This window comes from Sodiomyces alkalinus (assembly GCF_003711515.1).
Source record: "Sodiomyces alkalinus F11 unplaced genomic scaffold SODALscaffold_7, whole genome shotgun sequence".
NCBI lineage: Eukaryota > Fungi > Ascomycota > Sordariomycetes > Glomerellales > Plectosphaerellaceae > Sodiomyces > Sodiomyces alkalinus.
The window spans coordinates 1449370-1464148 of record NW_021167085.1 but is presented as its reverse complement, the minus strand read 5'-3'; the positions used below and the strand labels follow the sequence as shown (position 1 = coordinate 1464148).

At 53.3% G+C, this 14779-nt stretch overlaps 6 protein-coding genes across 6 annotated transcripts; 3 read left to right on the top strand and 3 right to left on the bottom strand.

The window, feature by feature from the left end:
• Nucleotides 1-367: 367 nt before the first annotated feature.
• Nucleotides 368-2086, bottom strand: SODALDRAFT_334595 (Actin/actin-like protein). Its single transcript, XM_028612255.1, has 3 exons — nucleotides 1937-2086; nucleotides 1426-1845; nucleotides 368-1340 (listed from the first exon to the last, which is right to left on the bottom strand). The coding sequence occupies exons 1-3, from the start codon at nucleotides 1953-1955 to the stop codon at nucleotides 610-612; spliced, it is 1170 nt and encodes a 389-aa protein (XP_028465296.1). The 5' UTR covers nucleotides 1956-2086; the 3' UTR covers nucleotides 368-609.
• A 251-nt stretch (nucleotides 2087-2337) lies between these two features.
• SODALDRAFT_313717 (hypothetical protein) lies at nucleotides 2338-3510 on the top strand. Its single transcript, XM_028609243.1, has 2 exons — nucleotides 2338-2617; nucleotides 2685-3510. The coding sequence occupies exons 1-2, from the start codon at nucleotides 2516-2518 to the stop codon at nucleotides 3369-3371; spliced, it is 789 nt and encodes a 262-aa protein (XP_028465295.1). The 5' UTR covers nucleotides 2338-2515; the 3' UTR covers nucleotides 3372-3510.
• A 59-nt stretch (nucleotides 3511-3569) lies between these two features.
• On the bottom strand, nucleotides 3570-7008 carry SODALDRAFT_280627 (hypothetical protein; the record flags this gene model as incomplete). The annotated part of the gene is made up of 3 exons (XM_028608247.1): nucleotides 3570-5003; nucleotides 5915-6233; nucleotides 6374-7008. The coding sequence occupies 3 exons, from the start codon at nucleotides 7006-7008 to the stop codon at nucleotides 3570-3572; spliced, it is 2388 nt and encodes a 795-aa protein (XP_028465294.1).
• Nucleotides 7009-7319: 311 nt separating this feature from the next.
• SODALDRAFT_198248 (hypothetical protein) lies at nucleotides 7320-8908 on the bottom strand. Its single transcript, XM_028607183.1, has one exon. The coding sequence runs from the start codon at nucleotides 8748-8750 to the stop codon at nucleotides 7632-7634; it is 1119 nt and encodes a 372-aa protein (XP_028465293.1). The 5' UTR covers nucleotides 8751-8908; the 3' UTR covers nucleotides 7320-7631.
• A 1382-nt stretch (nucleotides 8909-10290) lies between these two features.
• Nucleotides 10291-11407, top strand: SODALDRAFT_325084 (hypothetical protein; the record flags this gene model as incomplete). The annotated part of the gene is made up of 5 exons (XM_028609952.1): nucleotides 10291-10386; nucleotides 10461-10763; nucleotides 10819-11028; nucleotides 11149-11230; nucleotides 11304-11407. The coding sequence occupies 5 exons, from the start codon at nucleotides 10291-10293 to the stop codon at nucleotides 11405-11407; spliced, it is 795 nt and encodes a 264-aa protein (XP_028465292.1).
• A 1117-nt stretch (nucleotides 11408-12524) lies between these two features.
• On the top strand, nucleotides 12525-14274 carry SODALDRAFT_334588 (hypothetical protein). Its single transcript, XM_028612254.1, has one exon. The coding sequence runs from the start codon at nucleotides 12579-12581 to the stop codon at nucleotides 14061-14063; it is 1485 nt and encodes a 494-aa protein (XP_028465291.1). The 5' UTR covers nucleotides 12525-12578; the 3' UTR covers nucleotides 14064-14274.
• Nucleotides 14275-14779: the final 505 nt, after the last annotated feature.

Sequence of the window (14779 nt, the reverse complement as noted above, 5' to 3'; positions counted from 1 at the left end):
CCAGGTACTTTCTTTCGGTGGCTTATTAGGTAGGTACATGACCTATGACCATACGTAAGGTACCTTACTTCCTCCCACTACATGAGGCACTGTACAATTTTCACATGCTCACCCCCAATCGTGGCGCTCACCCAAGCCCAGTCAGATACATATAGTGTACAGACTCCAAGAACCCGGCCGGGGAAAGGTATCCGTACTACTGGGTAACTAAGGTAAGGTACCTTTAAGGCAAGGAACGCTGAACTTCATGCTCAAGGCCTCGCTTCCTCGACTTCGCAATACCGTACCTTAGTATATACCTAAGGTACCTACCTTACCTAGGTAGGTAGGTAGTATTCATAACCAATCTGATATACTAAGGTACAGGATGAATTCCGACTAGAAGTTCAGACGGTGACAACGAACCACAATGTTATTTATTTACTCAAATATGTGTTGGCGTAGTCCTCATAATGCTCTGCTCTAACTGACGGACGGTGAAAAAAAGGGGGCAAACAAGAAGGCTGTTGGTTTGAGAGGAAATAGGTGCCAAAAAGCGGAATCCATATCATGCATGGAAATGGTTTTCTCCTCAACCTTCCAAACCAGTTGGCAACTCAGTCAGCCAGCTTACCGTGGGCCAAGCTTCTCCAGCACTCTCGGCCCCTGCTCTTCCCACTCCTGCTTAGTTACCCACATGCTCTCCTTGTCTGCCATGATGTTGGCCAGCACCGCACCTCCCAGGAACACCATGTGCCTCCGGCGCGGCGGGTCCTCTATCCGCACCTTGAACTTGCTTAACCGCTCCGGGTTGCCTCCAAGCACCCGCGTCAGCCACAGCTGCTTCAACTCCTTCTCTAGCCGCGACGGGAGACCGGGGTACATGCTGCTACCGCCCGACAGCACGACGGCCTTGAAGAGCGAGGACCGCACATCCACGTCGGCCGCCTGGATTGTATTGAACAAGAACTCGGCAATGCCCGGCTGCTCGCAATCCACCAGGTGCGGCTGGAACAGGCACTCGGGCGCCTCAAACCGCTCGCTGCCAACGCGGATGACCCGCCCGTCCGGCAGCGTGTAGCTCTCCACCAGAACCGTCGTGTCCTCGCTCAGTCTCTTGTCCAGCTCGAGGTCGTACGACACGTAGCAGAGCTTTTCCTTGATCTGCCGCACCGTTTCGAAATCCGCCGTCCGGTTGAGCGCGTATCCGCGCCGGAGCAACAGGGAGATCAGGTTCCGCGTCACGTCCCGGCCCGCCACGTCCAGTCGTCGTGTCAAGTGGTTCAACACCACCGATTCGTACACGGGTACGATGTGCGTCACGCCGTCGCCGGAGTCGACCACGACGCCAGAGCTGAGACCTGTGACGAATGACGCACCGCCCGCCTGGTCAGTACAAGAAAGTAGAGGGACACCCGTTCTCTCTAGGGGGGCTGGGAAGCGCACCTTGGGCATAGAGCGCCAGAACGGCCTGTATAGCAACGTAGACGCCGTGAAAGCCATACCGCTCGAACATGACTTCGCACATCTGTTCTCGGTTCTTAAGAGGGTTCATGGGCGGCTCCGTCAACAGGATCTTGCGACCGCGAGGGTCAATCTTCAGTTTCTCGAAGAACGTGTAATCCCACAAGTGCTGCATGTCGTCCCATTTCTTCACAATTCCGTTCTCCATCGGGTAGCTGATTTGGAGGAGCGTCCTCGCCGCGGCCGCCTCGTCGCCGCACATGATGTCCTTGATGACGATGTCATTGTCACCTTTCTCCTCTGTCCGCAGAATCGGACGTCCCACCATGGACGGGTATTGAAATTCGGGGAAGTTTTGCGCCGCATATCCGACTTTAAGGAAGCCGGTGCCTCCATCGAGGACTAAGGGGGGATAGTTCGTCTCCTGGTTAGCGGATGCGGGTGTCGAGAATGGGTATTATGTCTTGTTGGCGGATGGTAGAAGAAAACATACCAATCGGGGCCTCCGCCATTTTAAGAAAGAGAGAAATCCCAAGCTGCGGACAGTTTTGGAGAGCAAAAGCGTCTGCTGGCTCGGGGAACCGTAAAACGTAGGAGCTGGAGGTGAGGTGGGAGTTGCTGGTATCTTACGTCGTCAACCCCATACGGCGTAGGTAGTGGGGTCAGCTTGGTCCATGCCCAAGCCCAGCCATAATCATCACACACTCCAGGGGCTTAGCTTTAGATCACGTGATATTTCGAGATTGGTATACTGGGTGCACAGTATGGCCATGCTTTGAATACTGTACGTGGCATACCATAGGTACCGAACGAACCCCGCTATCACGTGTTGTCCGAATACCGTGGATGAAAGATGTGACTTGAAACGCTCACAGTTCAAGCACTTGAGGGTCATTTACCTACCTCCACTTCGGGCGAGCAGGATATAACCTTTCGTAGTTGCATAAAACTTGGGTAAGGTAGTTGACCTGTTGCTTGGATAAGAAGGCCATAACTTTTGTGAGCCTTTCACCGTTAGATACTCCCACTTTCTGGCCATCAACCGGCGTCTGCCCAACGTCCAGCCGCAAAAATGCCCGGCGGGGTCATCAGTATTCTCGTCGTCAATCCCAACTCATCCCATGCCATGACACAGGGTATGGAGGATGCAATTAAAGGTATTCCGTTGGATGAGGTGAGTCCTTGACGCAATATCTTTCCGTTGAACAGGGCGTGACCGTATTCCGTGTTACACCCCCCAGTCGATCAAAGTGTACACGTACACAGCACCTCCCGACAGCCCAGCAAGTATCAACGATGCGGAGGGTATTCAAATCAGCACGGATGTCGTCCTCAAGGACCTCGCACAGTCGGGCGAGCTGGAGAAGTACGACGGCATCCTCGTCGCTTGCTACAGTGTCCACCCCCTCGTCGGCCATCTCGCAGAGCAGTACAAGAACGGGCTCTCCGTAACGGGTATATTCGAGGCCAGCATCCTCACCGCCACTTCTTTGCTACCGCCCGCGACTTCAGGCTCCGGCTCCCATCAGAGCCAGTGGGGGATCGTGACTACCGGCGCGTTCTGGGAAGAGCATCTCGGGACGGGGGTGAGGGAGTTCCTCGGCCAGGAGTCAGGGAGCAAGAACGCCAAATTCAGAGGTGTAGCGTCTACGGGTCTGTCAGCCGGCGACTTTCACCATGTGAGTGCCCAGGAGGTCAAGGTCAAGCTCGAAGAGGCCACCAGGCGGCTTCTGGGAGATGGCGGGGTCAGCTGTGTGGTCATGGGCTGCGCAGGCATGGCTGGTTTGGAGGAGATTATCCGCACAACTGGCATCAGCCAGTATGGGACCGAGGCAGGTAGCAGCGTCCTCGTTGTGGATGGAGTTAAGGCCGGCATTCTCCAGCTTGAACAAATGGTCAAGAGCCGGCGGTTGTTTTCGATGAAATAGATCTGCCTGTATTTCATGTCCCTGGGAACGCCCCATAATTGGATGGCCCTTGTTCCCTATTTAAAAACATCCTACATGATGACCGTACTATAAGAAACGCCACGCTAAGGGGGGAAGTTGGGGAAAACAATGAAGAAAGAACAAAAGCAGAAGAGGAAGAACACTGAATTCAATTTCATCATAGGTCCATAAGTCACCTCAGTCCAGGCGTCGTGTCCTGCCCCAGACCTCATCCGCGTCCTTCTTCCCCTTCGTTTCTGGCACTCTCCAGCTGATGAAGAAGGCAAAGAAGAGGGCAAACCCAGCAAAGATGAAATAGACCCAACCGGCGCCCCCCAAAACGTCATTGAGAGTCGCATTGATGATGGGGAAGAATTGGGCGACGAAGAAAGTGGCGATGTAGTTCGCAGCCAGGCATAACGATTGGGTAGCTCCTACCGCTTCTTGACCGACCAGCTCGGATGCCAGGATAAACGGAACGGGGCCTAGACCCACGGCGAAGAACCCGACAAAGGCGACAACGGATACGGCAGACAGGATCTTGATGCCAAACCGGATGGAGAGAGCGAGAGCTAGCGAACTGGTTCCCTGACCGATGATCGACAGAAGAATGCACGTCTTCCTCCCAAGTCTGTCCGGGAGTGGGGAGCAAGACACAGTCGTCACCAGGTTGACGACGGAAATCAGGATCGTCAGCAGGGCAGAGCTTATGGGGAGGAGATCTGTGAGTAGTGAAACAGAGTACATAATGACCGAGTTAATGCCGCAAAATTGTTGAGCAAACGCAACGGCGACAACAGCAATGATGGCCGGTCGATATTGGGAGTCCTTGACGACCTGGATGAAGCCCAGATGAGATCCCGATGACTTGGAGCTGGGTGTAGGGCGTCCGTCTTCGGCGCCGGTCTGTGATAGCAGGCCTTCCCGCTCCGACTCGAGATCTCCACCCTCCCATGCTGCTGTTTCCTCCCCGATGTCGTAGTTGCTCCCGCGAATGCGTTGTAGTACGCGCCGCGCCTCGGTGACGTCGCGGTTCGCAGCCAGCCACGCGGGACTCTCCGGCATGAAGACAAGACCAGAAGCCTGGACAAGAGCAATGGCGATTCCGGTCCCCAGGATGCCGCGCCACGCGCTGCCGTAACTTAGAAAATATCCCAGGGTCTGCGTGAACAATATGCCGACATTGATGGAGATTTGCGTGGTAGCGCCGAATAAACCGCGCTCGCTCGGGGGGGATATCTCGCTGATATACAGTGGCACGACAACAGTGGACGCCCCGGCGGCCACGCCTGATAGGAAACGCCCGACAGCGAGCCAAGGGATGTTCCCGGCCGTCGTCTCGAGGGTTGCGCCCACAACGTATAGGAGAGCCGTGAGTCGCATCGCAGAGAGCCGGCCTCGTTTCGAGGCATAAGGACCGGTGCACAAGGCACCTACCAGACCCCCCGCGGTGAATATCGAGGAAACAGTCGCAAAGGCGGCATCGTTCATTGGGATACAATGGGGAAGCAGGCCGCCGGTGGTTTTGGATTCTGGTCGCGCCGAATGCCACCATTTAGACGGATATGGTTCGGCCGTGTTAATGGCCTTCTTCTTGCAGTTGATCACATCTTGCGGTGCGTTCAGCTCAGCCTGTCCAAGGGAAAATGGCATGTTAGCATCATTGCAGCTATTGCAGTGGATACCTCGGCGGGTGAAGCAGTAACGCTAACAGGATCGTGGGAACGGGGGCAGCATACAAGATGGAAGCCAAACTGAAGAGGACCAAGGGTCGACACGACCACCAAGAGTATTAGATAGAACGTCGAATCTTCGACGCACTTCCTTAGGCCTGAAGGGGCCATGATGGAAGGTGCTTACGATGTAGCGTTGATGAATCCCGCGAATGGGTTGCGGGGGTGAGGATGGTTGATGGAGGTCGAGCTAAGCTACCTATCCGGGTACCGTGAGGAGGTCCAAGCTCCTTTATTATGTAATACATCGACACGACAACGCTAATTACCTTACGCTTACGGAGGACTGAAGCCAGAATCATTCGTCATTCATCGTCCGTCTTACTCGACCGAACGAAGCAGTTTTCGTACAACGTCCAAGAAATTCCCTCTTAATCGCATCATGTGGAGCTTCCCACGATTGCAGTACAGTCGATAATGTGCCAGAATTGAACAGAGATCGTCGGATGGTGAAAGCACCAGAGAAGGACCGAGAGGGCCCACAGACATGCTCGAATGCCAGACTATGCGTCCTCAAAACCGTCCTGTCACTCACTTGGCTGCCAGGGGCACGCTCGCATTGTGCACAAGCAACATATAGGTTTTAATATATCAGCCTGTTCCCAGCTCTCAAGATACCGAGGTATTTCGTTGGGCGGGTGCTGATCAAGCCCTGACGCCCTCACTACGACGCCACGACATCAGAGCGTTGTAAGATAGTGTGAGCAATTGTCAACTTCCATAAAATAAAGGATCTTCAGCTTCTTCAGGGAACGCCTTGCGCCACGGGACTTAAATGCTTCACCGACCAGTTGTAAGTGCCCGTTTGACAGCTCCCTCTAACGTTTCCAAATCGGAATCCTTCAGCCCGATGCTCTCATTGTCCGTCTTCTCATACAACGTTCCTCCTTCCGACCAGATCCTCCGTAATGTTAGGATGGTCGCATACGGCTCTCCCTCATTCCAAGCTTTGGTCTCCGCATCCCGTAGGGTCTGTAGTGACGAGTAGGTCACATCCCACTTGGCCCCCGTCTGCTTCTCGAACTCGGCCAAGATCTGCTTGGGAGTGACCACAAAGGATTGCACTTTGAGTGCTTTGTTGAAGGATGCATCGGGGTGCCGCAGTGCTGCCACCAATGCCTTTCCCACGCTGCGGAGCAAAAAAACCGGAAATGAGCTGGCGATGTCTAGGAGAAGGGATGGAAACGGAAAGGAACGGAAAGGAACGGAAAGGAAAGGAAAGGAAAGGAAAGGAAAGGAAAGAGGAGAGAAAGATGGGGAATAACGTACTCAGGCATGGTCGTGAAGCCTGCTTTGCCCTCGCCATCCTCCACCAAAACCGCCTTCTTCCAGACAGGGTCGAAGCCACCGGCCTCCCGTCTTGCATCGTTCAGGTCGAAGCCACCGGCCTCCCGTCTTGCATCGTTCAGGTCGAAGTACATGTCGATGTACGGTCCGGTCACCAGGAATGTGTACTTCATCCGCTTCACGTTCTCCCGGATATACTTTCGGACCTTGAGCTTCTGCTGGTGAGGCTTTTCGTTGGCGCTCGAGGGCCCGTACTCGATATCGGTGCCGTATTCAGACGGAAAGAACCATTTCACAGATGTGCATTCCTCAGCGAGCCGGACAAGCTCGGTTTGTAGTCTGATGACGTCTCGGCCTAAGGCGGAGACGACCGTGTCGATTCCCTCCAACGCGGCTTTGACGTCCTTTTCGTTTGTAAGATCTCCGTTGACGATTCTGACTCCCTTCTGCTGCAGCTTGTCCAAGTAGTCCGCCTTGCTTGCTGATGCCTCCTTGGATGTAAAGATGGTCACTTGATCAAAGCTCGGCTGGGCATTAATGACGGCATCTGTGATATATTTGCCAATCTGGCCAGTCGCCCCGAGAATGAGGATATTGAGCGGTCTGAAAGAGGCCATATTGTCTCACTGTTGTCAGGATATCGTTTACTCGTAAGGGCACTCCTTGACTGAAAAGGGAAGGCAAATAATACTAGATCAGGCTTTAGGTCCGAAGTTGTGAAGAGTGCTTATACCAAGGAAGTTGTTGGAAGACTCAAAGGTCCTGTGGCCACAAAAGCACAAGACTCCGACTAGAGATCGTCGCAGAATACCGAGGTTTCCCGGAGTATGTGTGCTTGCAAAGTCTTGATTGGATTCCGAGTCGAACCGTCTGCGGTATTTGTCATACTGAACCACCATTGCACCAATTTTTGACGCCATCAACCAAAGGGCGTGCCTTCATGGTTAGCCTCCCCGCATCGGAAAATCACCCGAAACACTTGCAGAACTTGTGAGCTAAATCCCGAGAGTAACATACATGTAAGGCAGGTGTCAATTAAAGTAATTGGAATGTGACGTTGTGATACCACTCCTCGAGCTTTCTTCAATGTCCCATGCTTGCACTGGGGCTTCGCAGAGATGACATAAGCGGAAAAAGAAACCCCGGGTGGCTCGCCGTTTAGATACTTGAGGATAGTGTATACTGCTCCGTGGACTTCGCCATCCATCTGGAGTACGAGGAACAGAGGCCGGTTCATAATTCACAGAGTCCTCGCCCTACTCACGAAATTGCCCTCGGGCTCGAACAGGGTATCGTCGCCCTGGCTCCATCTGTGTCTAATAACGCCGGGCATGTCGGTATGAGACCGCCACCTGCTGTTTAGATCATTCATCACGTCGAGGGCCATGATACGCCAGTCCCAGTCGAAGGGAGACCGGCACTTCCCTAGCTGCTGCCAGGTGACGATGCTGATAATCCAGCCGCGTGGCCCCCACATCTTCCAGCTCGGGCGGTGTTGAATCTTGACTTGGTAGTCCGTCCGGCAGATGGCGCAAGAGGAGACGGAGTTCCGCACCGGCGTGATAAAGCGGTTGGGGATGGCGAGGTCTTGGTTCAACTCGGGTAGATTGCGAGGCCATGATGCCACAGTGGAGGCGTTGGAGGCCCGGATGCGCAGATGGGGGCATATCTGTTGATGGCTCACTCGCATGAAGCGCATCAGTCTGTCGGTGGTATTCTCTGGGTGGTAGTAGGTGAAGGAGGTGCAAAGGAACAGCTCGTCCTGGAGGATGCGTGCGCGCCAGCACTGCTGGCAACGCACATCACTGGTTGGACATCTCTTGGCAAAGGTGCCCTCAATCACGGCGAGCGGGAGCCCGTGAGAGGGCCCGTACAGGTGGCGGTTCGTAACGAGGCGGGCCAAGTTGTACTGCAGGCTGTGGCCCTCGGGAAGGGGAGCTCTGAACGGGTGCATGGCCCGGCACCCATGGTAGGAGGGCGAGCGGCCCCGTACATCCCAAGGTAGAATACGGCCGTCAAGGCGCCATGGATGGAGCTTCAGACAATCGTAACAAAAAAAGGAGTGGTCAATGTCCTTCTCCAGCAAGACAAGCAAGGCCTTCCTAGAGACCCGATCCAAGTCCCGTCGAGAGGCTGCTTTGGGGGAAAATTGCCTGTAGAGGGCTTTGCATGTCAACGAAAAGCAGATCTCTGCTTCCTTCGATAGCAGCTCCAGGACAAGGAGGAGAATCTCCGGGGGCAGCTTGAAGACCGGGGCAATGTTGCGAGACCGCGTCGACGACGCTGATTGCCCCGCCGATTGCCCCTTCTTTAGGTGGATCGGGGGAGTGTGTGTTTGCTGGAAGTAGGGGAGCGCCATAGGAGTACACGTGATTGAACGGACTGAAATACAGACTGTAAGACTCGTAATAGCAGAATGCGCTTGCTCCTTTGTCCTGATTGATCTGAAGCCAGCATCACGACGCAAGATGGGAAGTCGTGTGAAACGCGAGTGAATAGCAATCAGGTGATGCGGAGTATTGCGGAGCACAGTGTTCTGGAATATGTGTAGGTATTCCCCGTACCTGGACGCCGCAAGGGTACTTTCGTGTTGTGTCAACAGGGACGACCCGCACCCAGGTACCTGGGTGGGGCTCCCCACCTATCCGTACCCCTATTATTTTTTCCTATAGGTAGGAGGAAAATACGGGAAATATCACGAGACTCGAATGGGGGTTTACGAATGCTTACTGTCGTCAAGCAGTTCAACGGCGGTTAAGCTGTTAGACGGCATTTTGGAACCTTCCTCTAGACGTTCTACGGAAGCAAATTCAAACCTTAGGCTTCTTGCCGGAAGGCACTACGTAAGGTTTTAGGATATTTCAGATTTCTCTCTTCAAGGTAGGTAATATAACCGATACCGGACCTAGGCTCGCCATATCCGAGATCGGAAATACAGTCTTCGCGTAGCCTCTTTCACTACTGTGGCAATCGTACCAATTGCCAGACTTATCTATCCCAAAAAAGGTCACGACCTTCCTTTCGCTAATTCTCAGAAGTATTGCTCGCCCTGGTAACCTTTATCGTGTAAATCCAGGTGGAAGTCCCGGTCCAGGCCCGGTCCAGGCCCGGCCACCGCCCCTGCTAGGGCTGAGCCGACGGAAGCAGCCGAATCAGGTGTCCCTGGGTCCGCCCGGCGGGAGCGGCACGACCGTGTCAACCGCTAGGGGCTTCCCTTTCCCCATCGTGATCAATTGCCGGGCAATAGGAAGACAATGTTCATTACTTTCCGTGCAGCAAACCAATGCGGCAACCCTGGTCATTATTGATCAACTCGGCGCTGAACTATGTTATCATGACCTCCAGCCAGCCACGAACGACTGCTCCATCGCGACCCTCGTCCCGAACATCTTCTCGACTCCTCGGTTACAGCCTCCTTTCTCTCTGATTCGCCCCTCGAACGAATTTCAGCTACTTGCTAGCCTGGTGACGAACCAAATGCGTCGAGTATGTCGACGATTTGAGAGCTGAGAGCAGAAGATAGACCGACACGGGAGAGAATCGAAGGTCCGCCAGCGCATAGCAAGTTCACTGGGATCGATCTAGAACCCGGAGGACCGAATTGAAGCTCTCAAGACCCTAGCTCATCCATGGACACGTAGGCAGAACGCTGAATGAGCGAGGTGAAGGGAGAGGTTGAAGTGTATGAGCAGGAACACCCGCTGGCAAGCATCCGGCTCTGGGTCAGTGTGGGAATGATATATAAGTAGGTGCTATCTACCCCAGACATCACCTCTTGATCTTTTGCTCCTTACAACAACAAACTCAAAGTTCCAAGCTTCTCCTGAAAACATTCTACACCTCAGTTTCACTCCAAGCCGCCATCTCACCTCTTTCCCAAAGCGCCTTTATCTCTCAACATGGCTGCGATTATTGTTGGACCCCTCATCAAGGCCGCATTCGGCGAGAACGTCTCCGACGTCGCCGATGTCATCCTGGGTTTTGATTTCAGTAAAGTACTAGAAAAACTTTCATGAGAGGGTTGGGGGGGGGGCTTTGGTATATCGTCGGGCTGACTGAACTGCGCCAGATGGATGTCACCACTACTCATTCGGAGGAGTATCTCCACACGGAGCTTGCACCAAGTTACGGCAAGCTCACCAGCAGCTCGCTAGAGGAACTCGACGACCATTTGAAGATCATGATGAGTGGAACGATGAAGAGTCTGGCCAAACTGGAGAACAAGGACTGGGCATCGGTTGTGGGCACCATGATGCAGAACCCGCTGCTCGAGACTGACGGATCGGAAATCGACCGTTCTGATATGTTGATCAAGGATAGCGTTGCTGATTTCAAGTTCGACGGTTCCCCTGACTCCGCGATCGTCAGCGAGGTATTCTTCTACACATCCGTTGGCCCCTTGTTGCGTTGACTTACAGTCTGTTTAGGTCCAAAGCTGGTTCACCAAGCTCATCAACGATGAAGATGTCCTTCTGAGCACCAAGATTGATCTTCCCATCATGGCACAGATTGTCGCAAGCAGCGGTGCAACCGTCGACAGTTTTCTCAATTTCTGGGCCAAGCGCGAGCGCCACAGCCAAACCATGGTCGATATTGGCGTTCTGCGCTTCCCCGACGTCGACCACCCTCACTTCAAGGTTTGTGGTCCCAATCCGGGGGATAGTATTCGGCTGTTCAGGACACCTCTTTTTTTCTTCTTTTTTTTCTTTTTCTTTTCTTCCTTCTGACTGGCTTTCGTCAAACGACGAATATGACAGCTCTACCGAATCCAGCTTGAGGCTTGGCAGGACAGCTCCCGCATCCTTTGGCATCAAGAAGACAAGAACGGCATCACCGGAAGTACGTTTTTCGAGCTTCACCACTGACATCAAATCGATATGCGTCGGGCGTGCTAACATGTCTGGTGTTCTAGTCTACACCTGCCGCAGGTTCAAGCCTCGTGAGAGCGTCATCAAAGGCCTGACCGATACGGCGCGTGCAAAGGCCATCGAGGAGGCCAACAAACTGTTTGACTAATCCGGTAGTGTCGAGGATATGTCGTGTAGCGGTGAGTCCGGACAGCATGCAGGGAGGCCTTTCACCGTTTCACGCATTGGGGAAAAGAACACCTCTACTGGGGTACCGCTCTTTTTATGCTCCCGTTGCGAGGTCAGCATATCATTCAACATGTTACGTTCTGACCCCCAGCGCGGAAGAACTACTCCCCCTTTAGATAGTCAGGAATTTGCTCAGGTAATGAATTTGAATCCTTCCTTGTTTCGAGCTTCTTGAGTATTAGAGGCACAGCCTTTTCTCATACTACACTTGTAATACCTATTACACTGAAACCGGCCCCCTTTATTTGTCGACCACTTTTTGGCAGCCTGCTTTTCGTACCGTTACTACTGCCCGGGCCCGTTTTTCGACTTTCTACGGCGTTGTTGCGGTGTTTTTCGGGCGACTTCGTTTAGCAGTATGTATCTGTACAACCCGTAGGAGTGACTACTTTCATAACGTATATGCTTTAGGCTGTTTTTTCGTATCTTTAGTAACAAATACAGTGTAAATCGCGCGCATATTTGACCGATAGACTGTGCAGCCTTGTACCGCGCCGTTTCTACTACTTCCTAATACGATAAGGAAAATAGAATAAAAAGTGAATAGAATATTAGAATAAATAGAATGAAAATAAAATAGAAAAATATATATAAAATAAAATAGAGTATAAGTAAAAGAAGTCTATAATATAATTATAATTATTAAAGTTATTAAGATAAAGTTTAGACTATTATTATGATTATTTATCTTACTCCGCTATCGTATCTAATCTATAGGAGCCTGCCTAAGCTATACGGTCCTTCCTAGGTAGCTATAAAAAGGGAAAACCCGGGGGAGAACCTCTATACTCTTCCTTAGATAGAGTAATGCCGCTACGGGGCCGATATAGCCCCGGTTCGCCTCGTCTACTTATCTGGATTATACCTCTAGGCTAATAGCTAACGGGTATATTATTCGGAAACCCACAGTGCAGAATTCCACATTCACTGTAACGTGCACGCACCAGTCGGAGCTTAGCTCCACCGAATGCCGACCCAGCCTTCAAGCAATTGGTACCGTTGTAGATTTTTTTTTCTCTCTCTTCGTTTCCGGGACAGCTTTCTCGGTGCACCAATGCTTCCGTAACGCGACCCCTCGACACTACGCACCCATGGCCCCGGTCGAGGAAACATCTCCGGCGATCAAAGGGGATAAATCGGATAAGACACGTAAGAAGGAAAAGTCGGAAAAGAAAGGAAAAAAGAAGCGAACTCGCGAGGATGATGCCGAAGCTGGCCACGAGACTGGGCGGAAACACAAGCGGTCAAAGAGCACCGTAAAAGAGGAAGAGGAGGCAGAGGACAGCTTCGTCAGGGGACCATCTCCCGATCTCTCGGCTGCAGCGCCCGCGAGTGCGAATGACAGCAGTGCTCCAGACGACGAGACGTCGGCGAAGAAGAAGAAGGGGAAAGAGAAACGCCACAAGAAGCACCGAAGCAAGGCGGATGACGAATCAGACCACGATGCGGTAGCTGAGGTGGACGTGGACTCAACAAAAAAGAGCAAGAAGAAGAAGAAGAAGAGAGAGAGGCAACCATCGCCCGATCTCGCAGAGGCGGCGCCGGCAGCAACGCAGGATAAAGCCGATCTCATGGACGTCGATGCACCATCCGCTGAGCCTCAGCCGCACCAATCCACGTCGCGACTACATCAGCCCCCCGATGCGCCTTCTGATCCTCAATTCCCCTTCTTCACCCAGACTGTCTCGCTTTACCTACCGCTCTACCCCATAGGATGGGCAGAACCCCGCACCGCTGCGGCAACGCAACATCTCGAGCCTATGTTGAACCGCTACGTCCCGGTGCTCAAGGGCGTGCTTTTGGCTTTCCGAAACGTCAGGGTGTCGGATCAGCCGGGACGACGGGACGACGGCGACGACGAAGACGACGGCGGCGGCTCGGACATGGACTCGTGCGAAGTCGCTTCCATCGACGAGTATGCTGTCGGCTTCGGCTGGGTGACGGTCGAGGTCGACCTCTTCGTTCCCAAACGCGGCGCCTGGATGGAAGGCAGCATCAACCTGCAGAGCGAGGGCCACGTCGGCGTTGTCTGCTGGGGCAAGTTCAACGCCAGCATCGAGTCGGCTCGCCTGCCGCCCGAGTGGCGCTGGGTGCACCTGGGGTCGGACGAGGCGAACGAGGCCGGCAACAACAACATGGACGACAGCGTCTCGAACTACACGGCCGAGGAGCAGCACGGCGCCGTGCGCCAGATTCACGCCACGGGCTACTGGGTCGACGGGACCGGGAGCAAGGTCAAGGGCAGGGTGCGGTTCCGCATCAAGTCGTTCGATGTCGGCATCACTGGCGACCATGGCTACCTGAGCTTGGAGGGCACGATGCTGGACGCGGCCGGCGAGGCCGAGGCGGTGCAGCAGGATGTTCAGCAGGAGCTCCGGCGCAGGCGGGGTAAATCGGGCGGTATCCTCGTCAAGGAACGGCGCATGGTGCCCGAGTTCAGCGTCACCAAGTTTGGACATGTCGAGGACGAGGAGGAGGCGCTGCGGCAGGACGTGTGGAAGACGACCGAGCCGGCGGCCGATACCCCAGCGACGAGCACTGTTGCATTTGCCGGGATCTCGAACGACGACGCCTAGAAGGCGAATAGAAAACCCGAGAGACGGGCGCTTTTGTAATAGGGGCGCAGCGATGATGCTTGGTTTGGCTTTTGCTTACTAGATATCTCAACCGTTGAGATGAGGCTGGTTCGGGATACAATATCACAGTGGTTTATATTATGATGCCTCTAGATTGCACCGCGACCATCAAATTTGTCTTCGCATCACTTCTCGTCAAGTCGACCATGCACTGCGCTGATAATCTACCGAAACCTCCGCCCTTTCCCCTCCTACGTTAATATCCCACAACTTATAACGTCCATTTCATCCGACGACGCCTTTGGACAAGCGGTAACACTAACAGGCTAAAAGGCCCCAATCCTAGTCATTCTCATACTGTCTCGAGTCTCAAGGCAGTAGCGCGGCACGTTGACCAATGAATCAATCGGAGTAAGAGGTCCGAGAGCGTTGAAGTACAACGTGTATTAGTGATCGTGCGGACGGGTAAGTTTGGGTGTACGCGTTCCTTCAAAATCAACCGATTTGTCAGTGGCTTGGCTTCCTTTTTTTCCCCTCTCACTCACTACAAGTCCGCAAGTCCGCAAGCCACCATTACGTGAACGTCTGTGAGTATAGTTGTGAGAACATAATAAGGTACGGAAGATTGTGTGTGTATTCATCTAAGTGAAGTTCGTGGTACTTCACGGGGATGTCTAACTACCTAGGTACATTACCTTACCTTATTCGGAAAAATA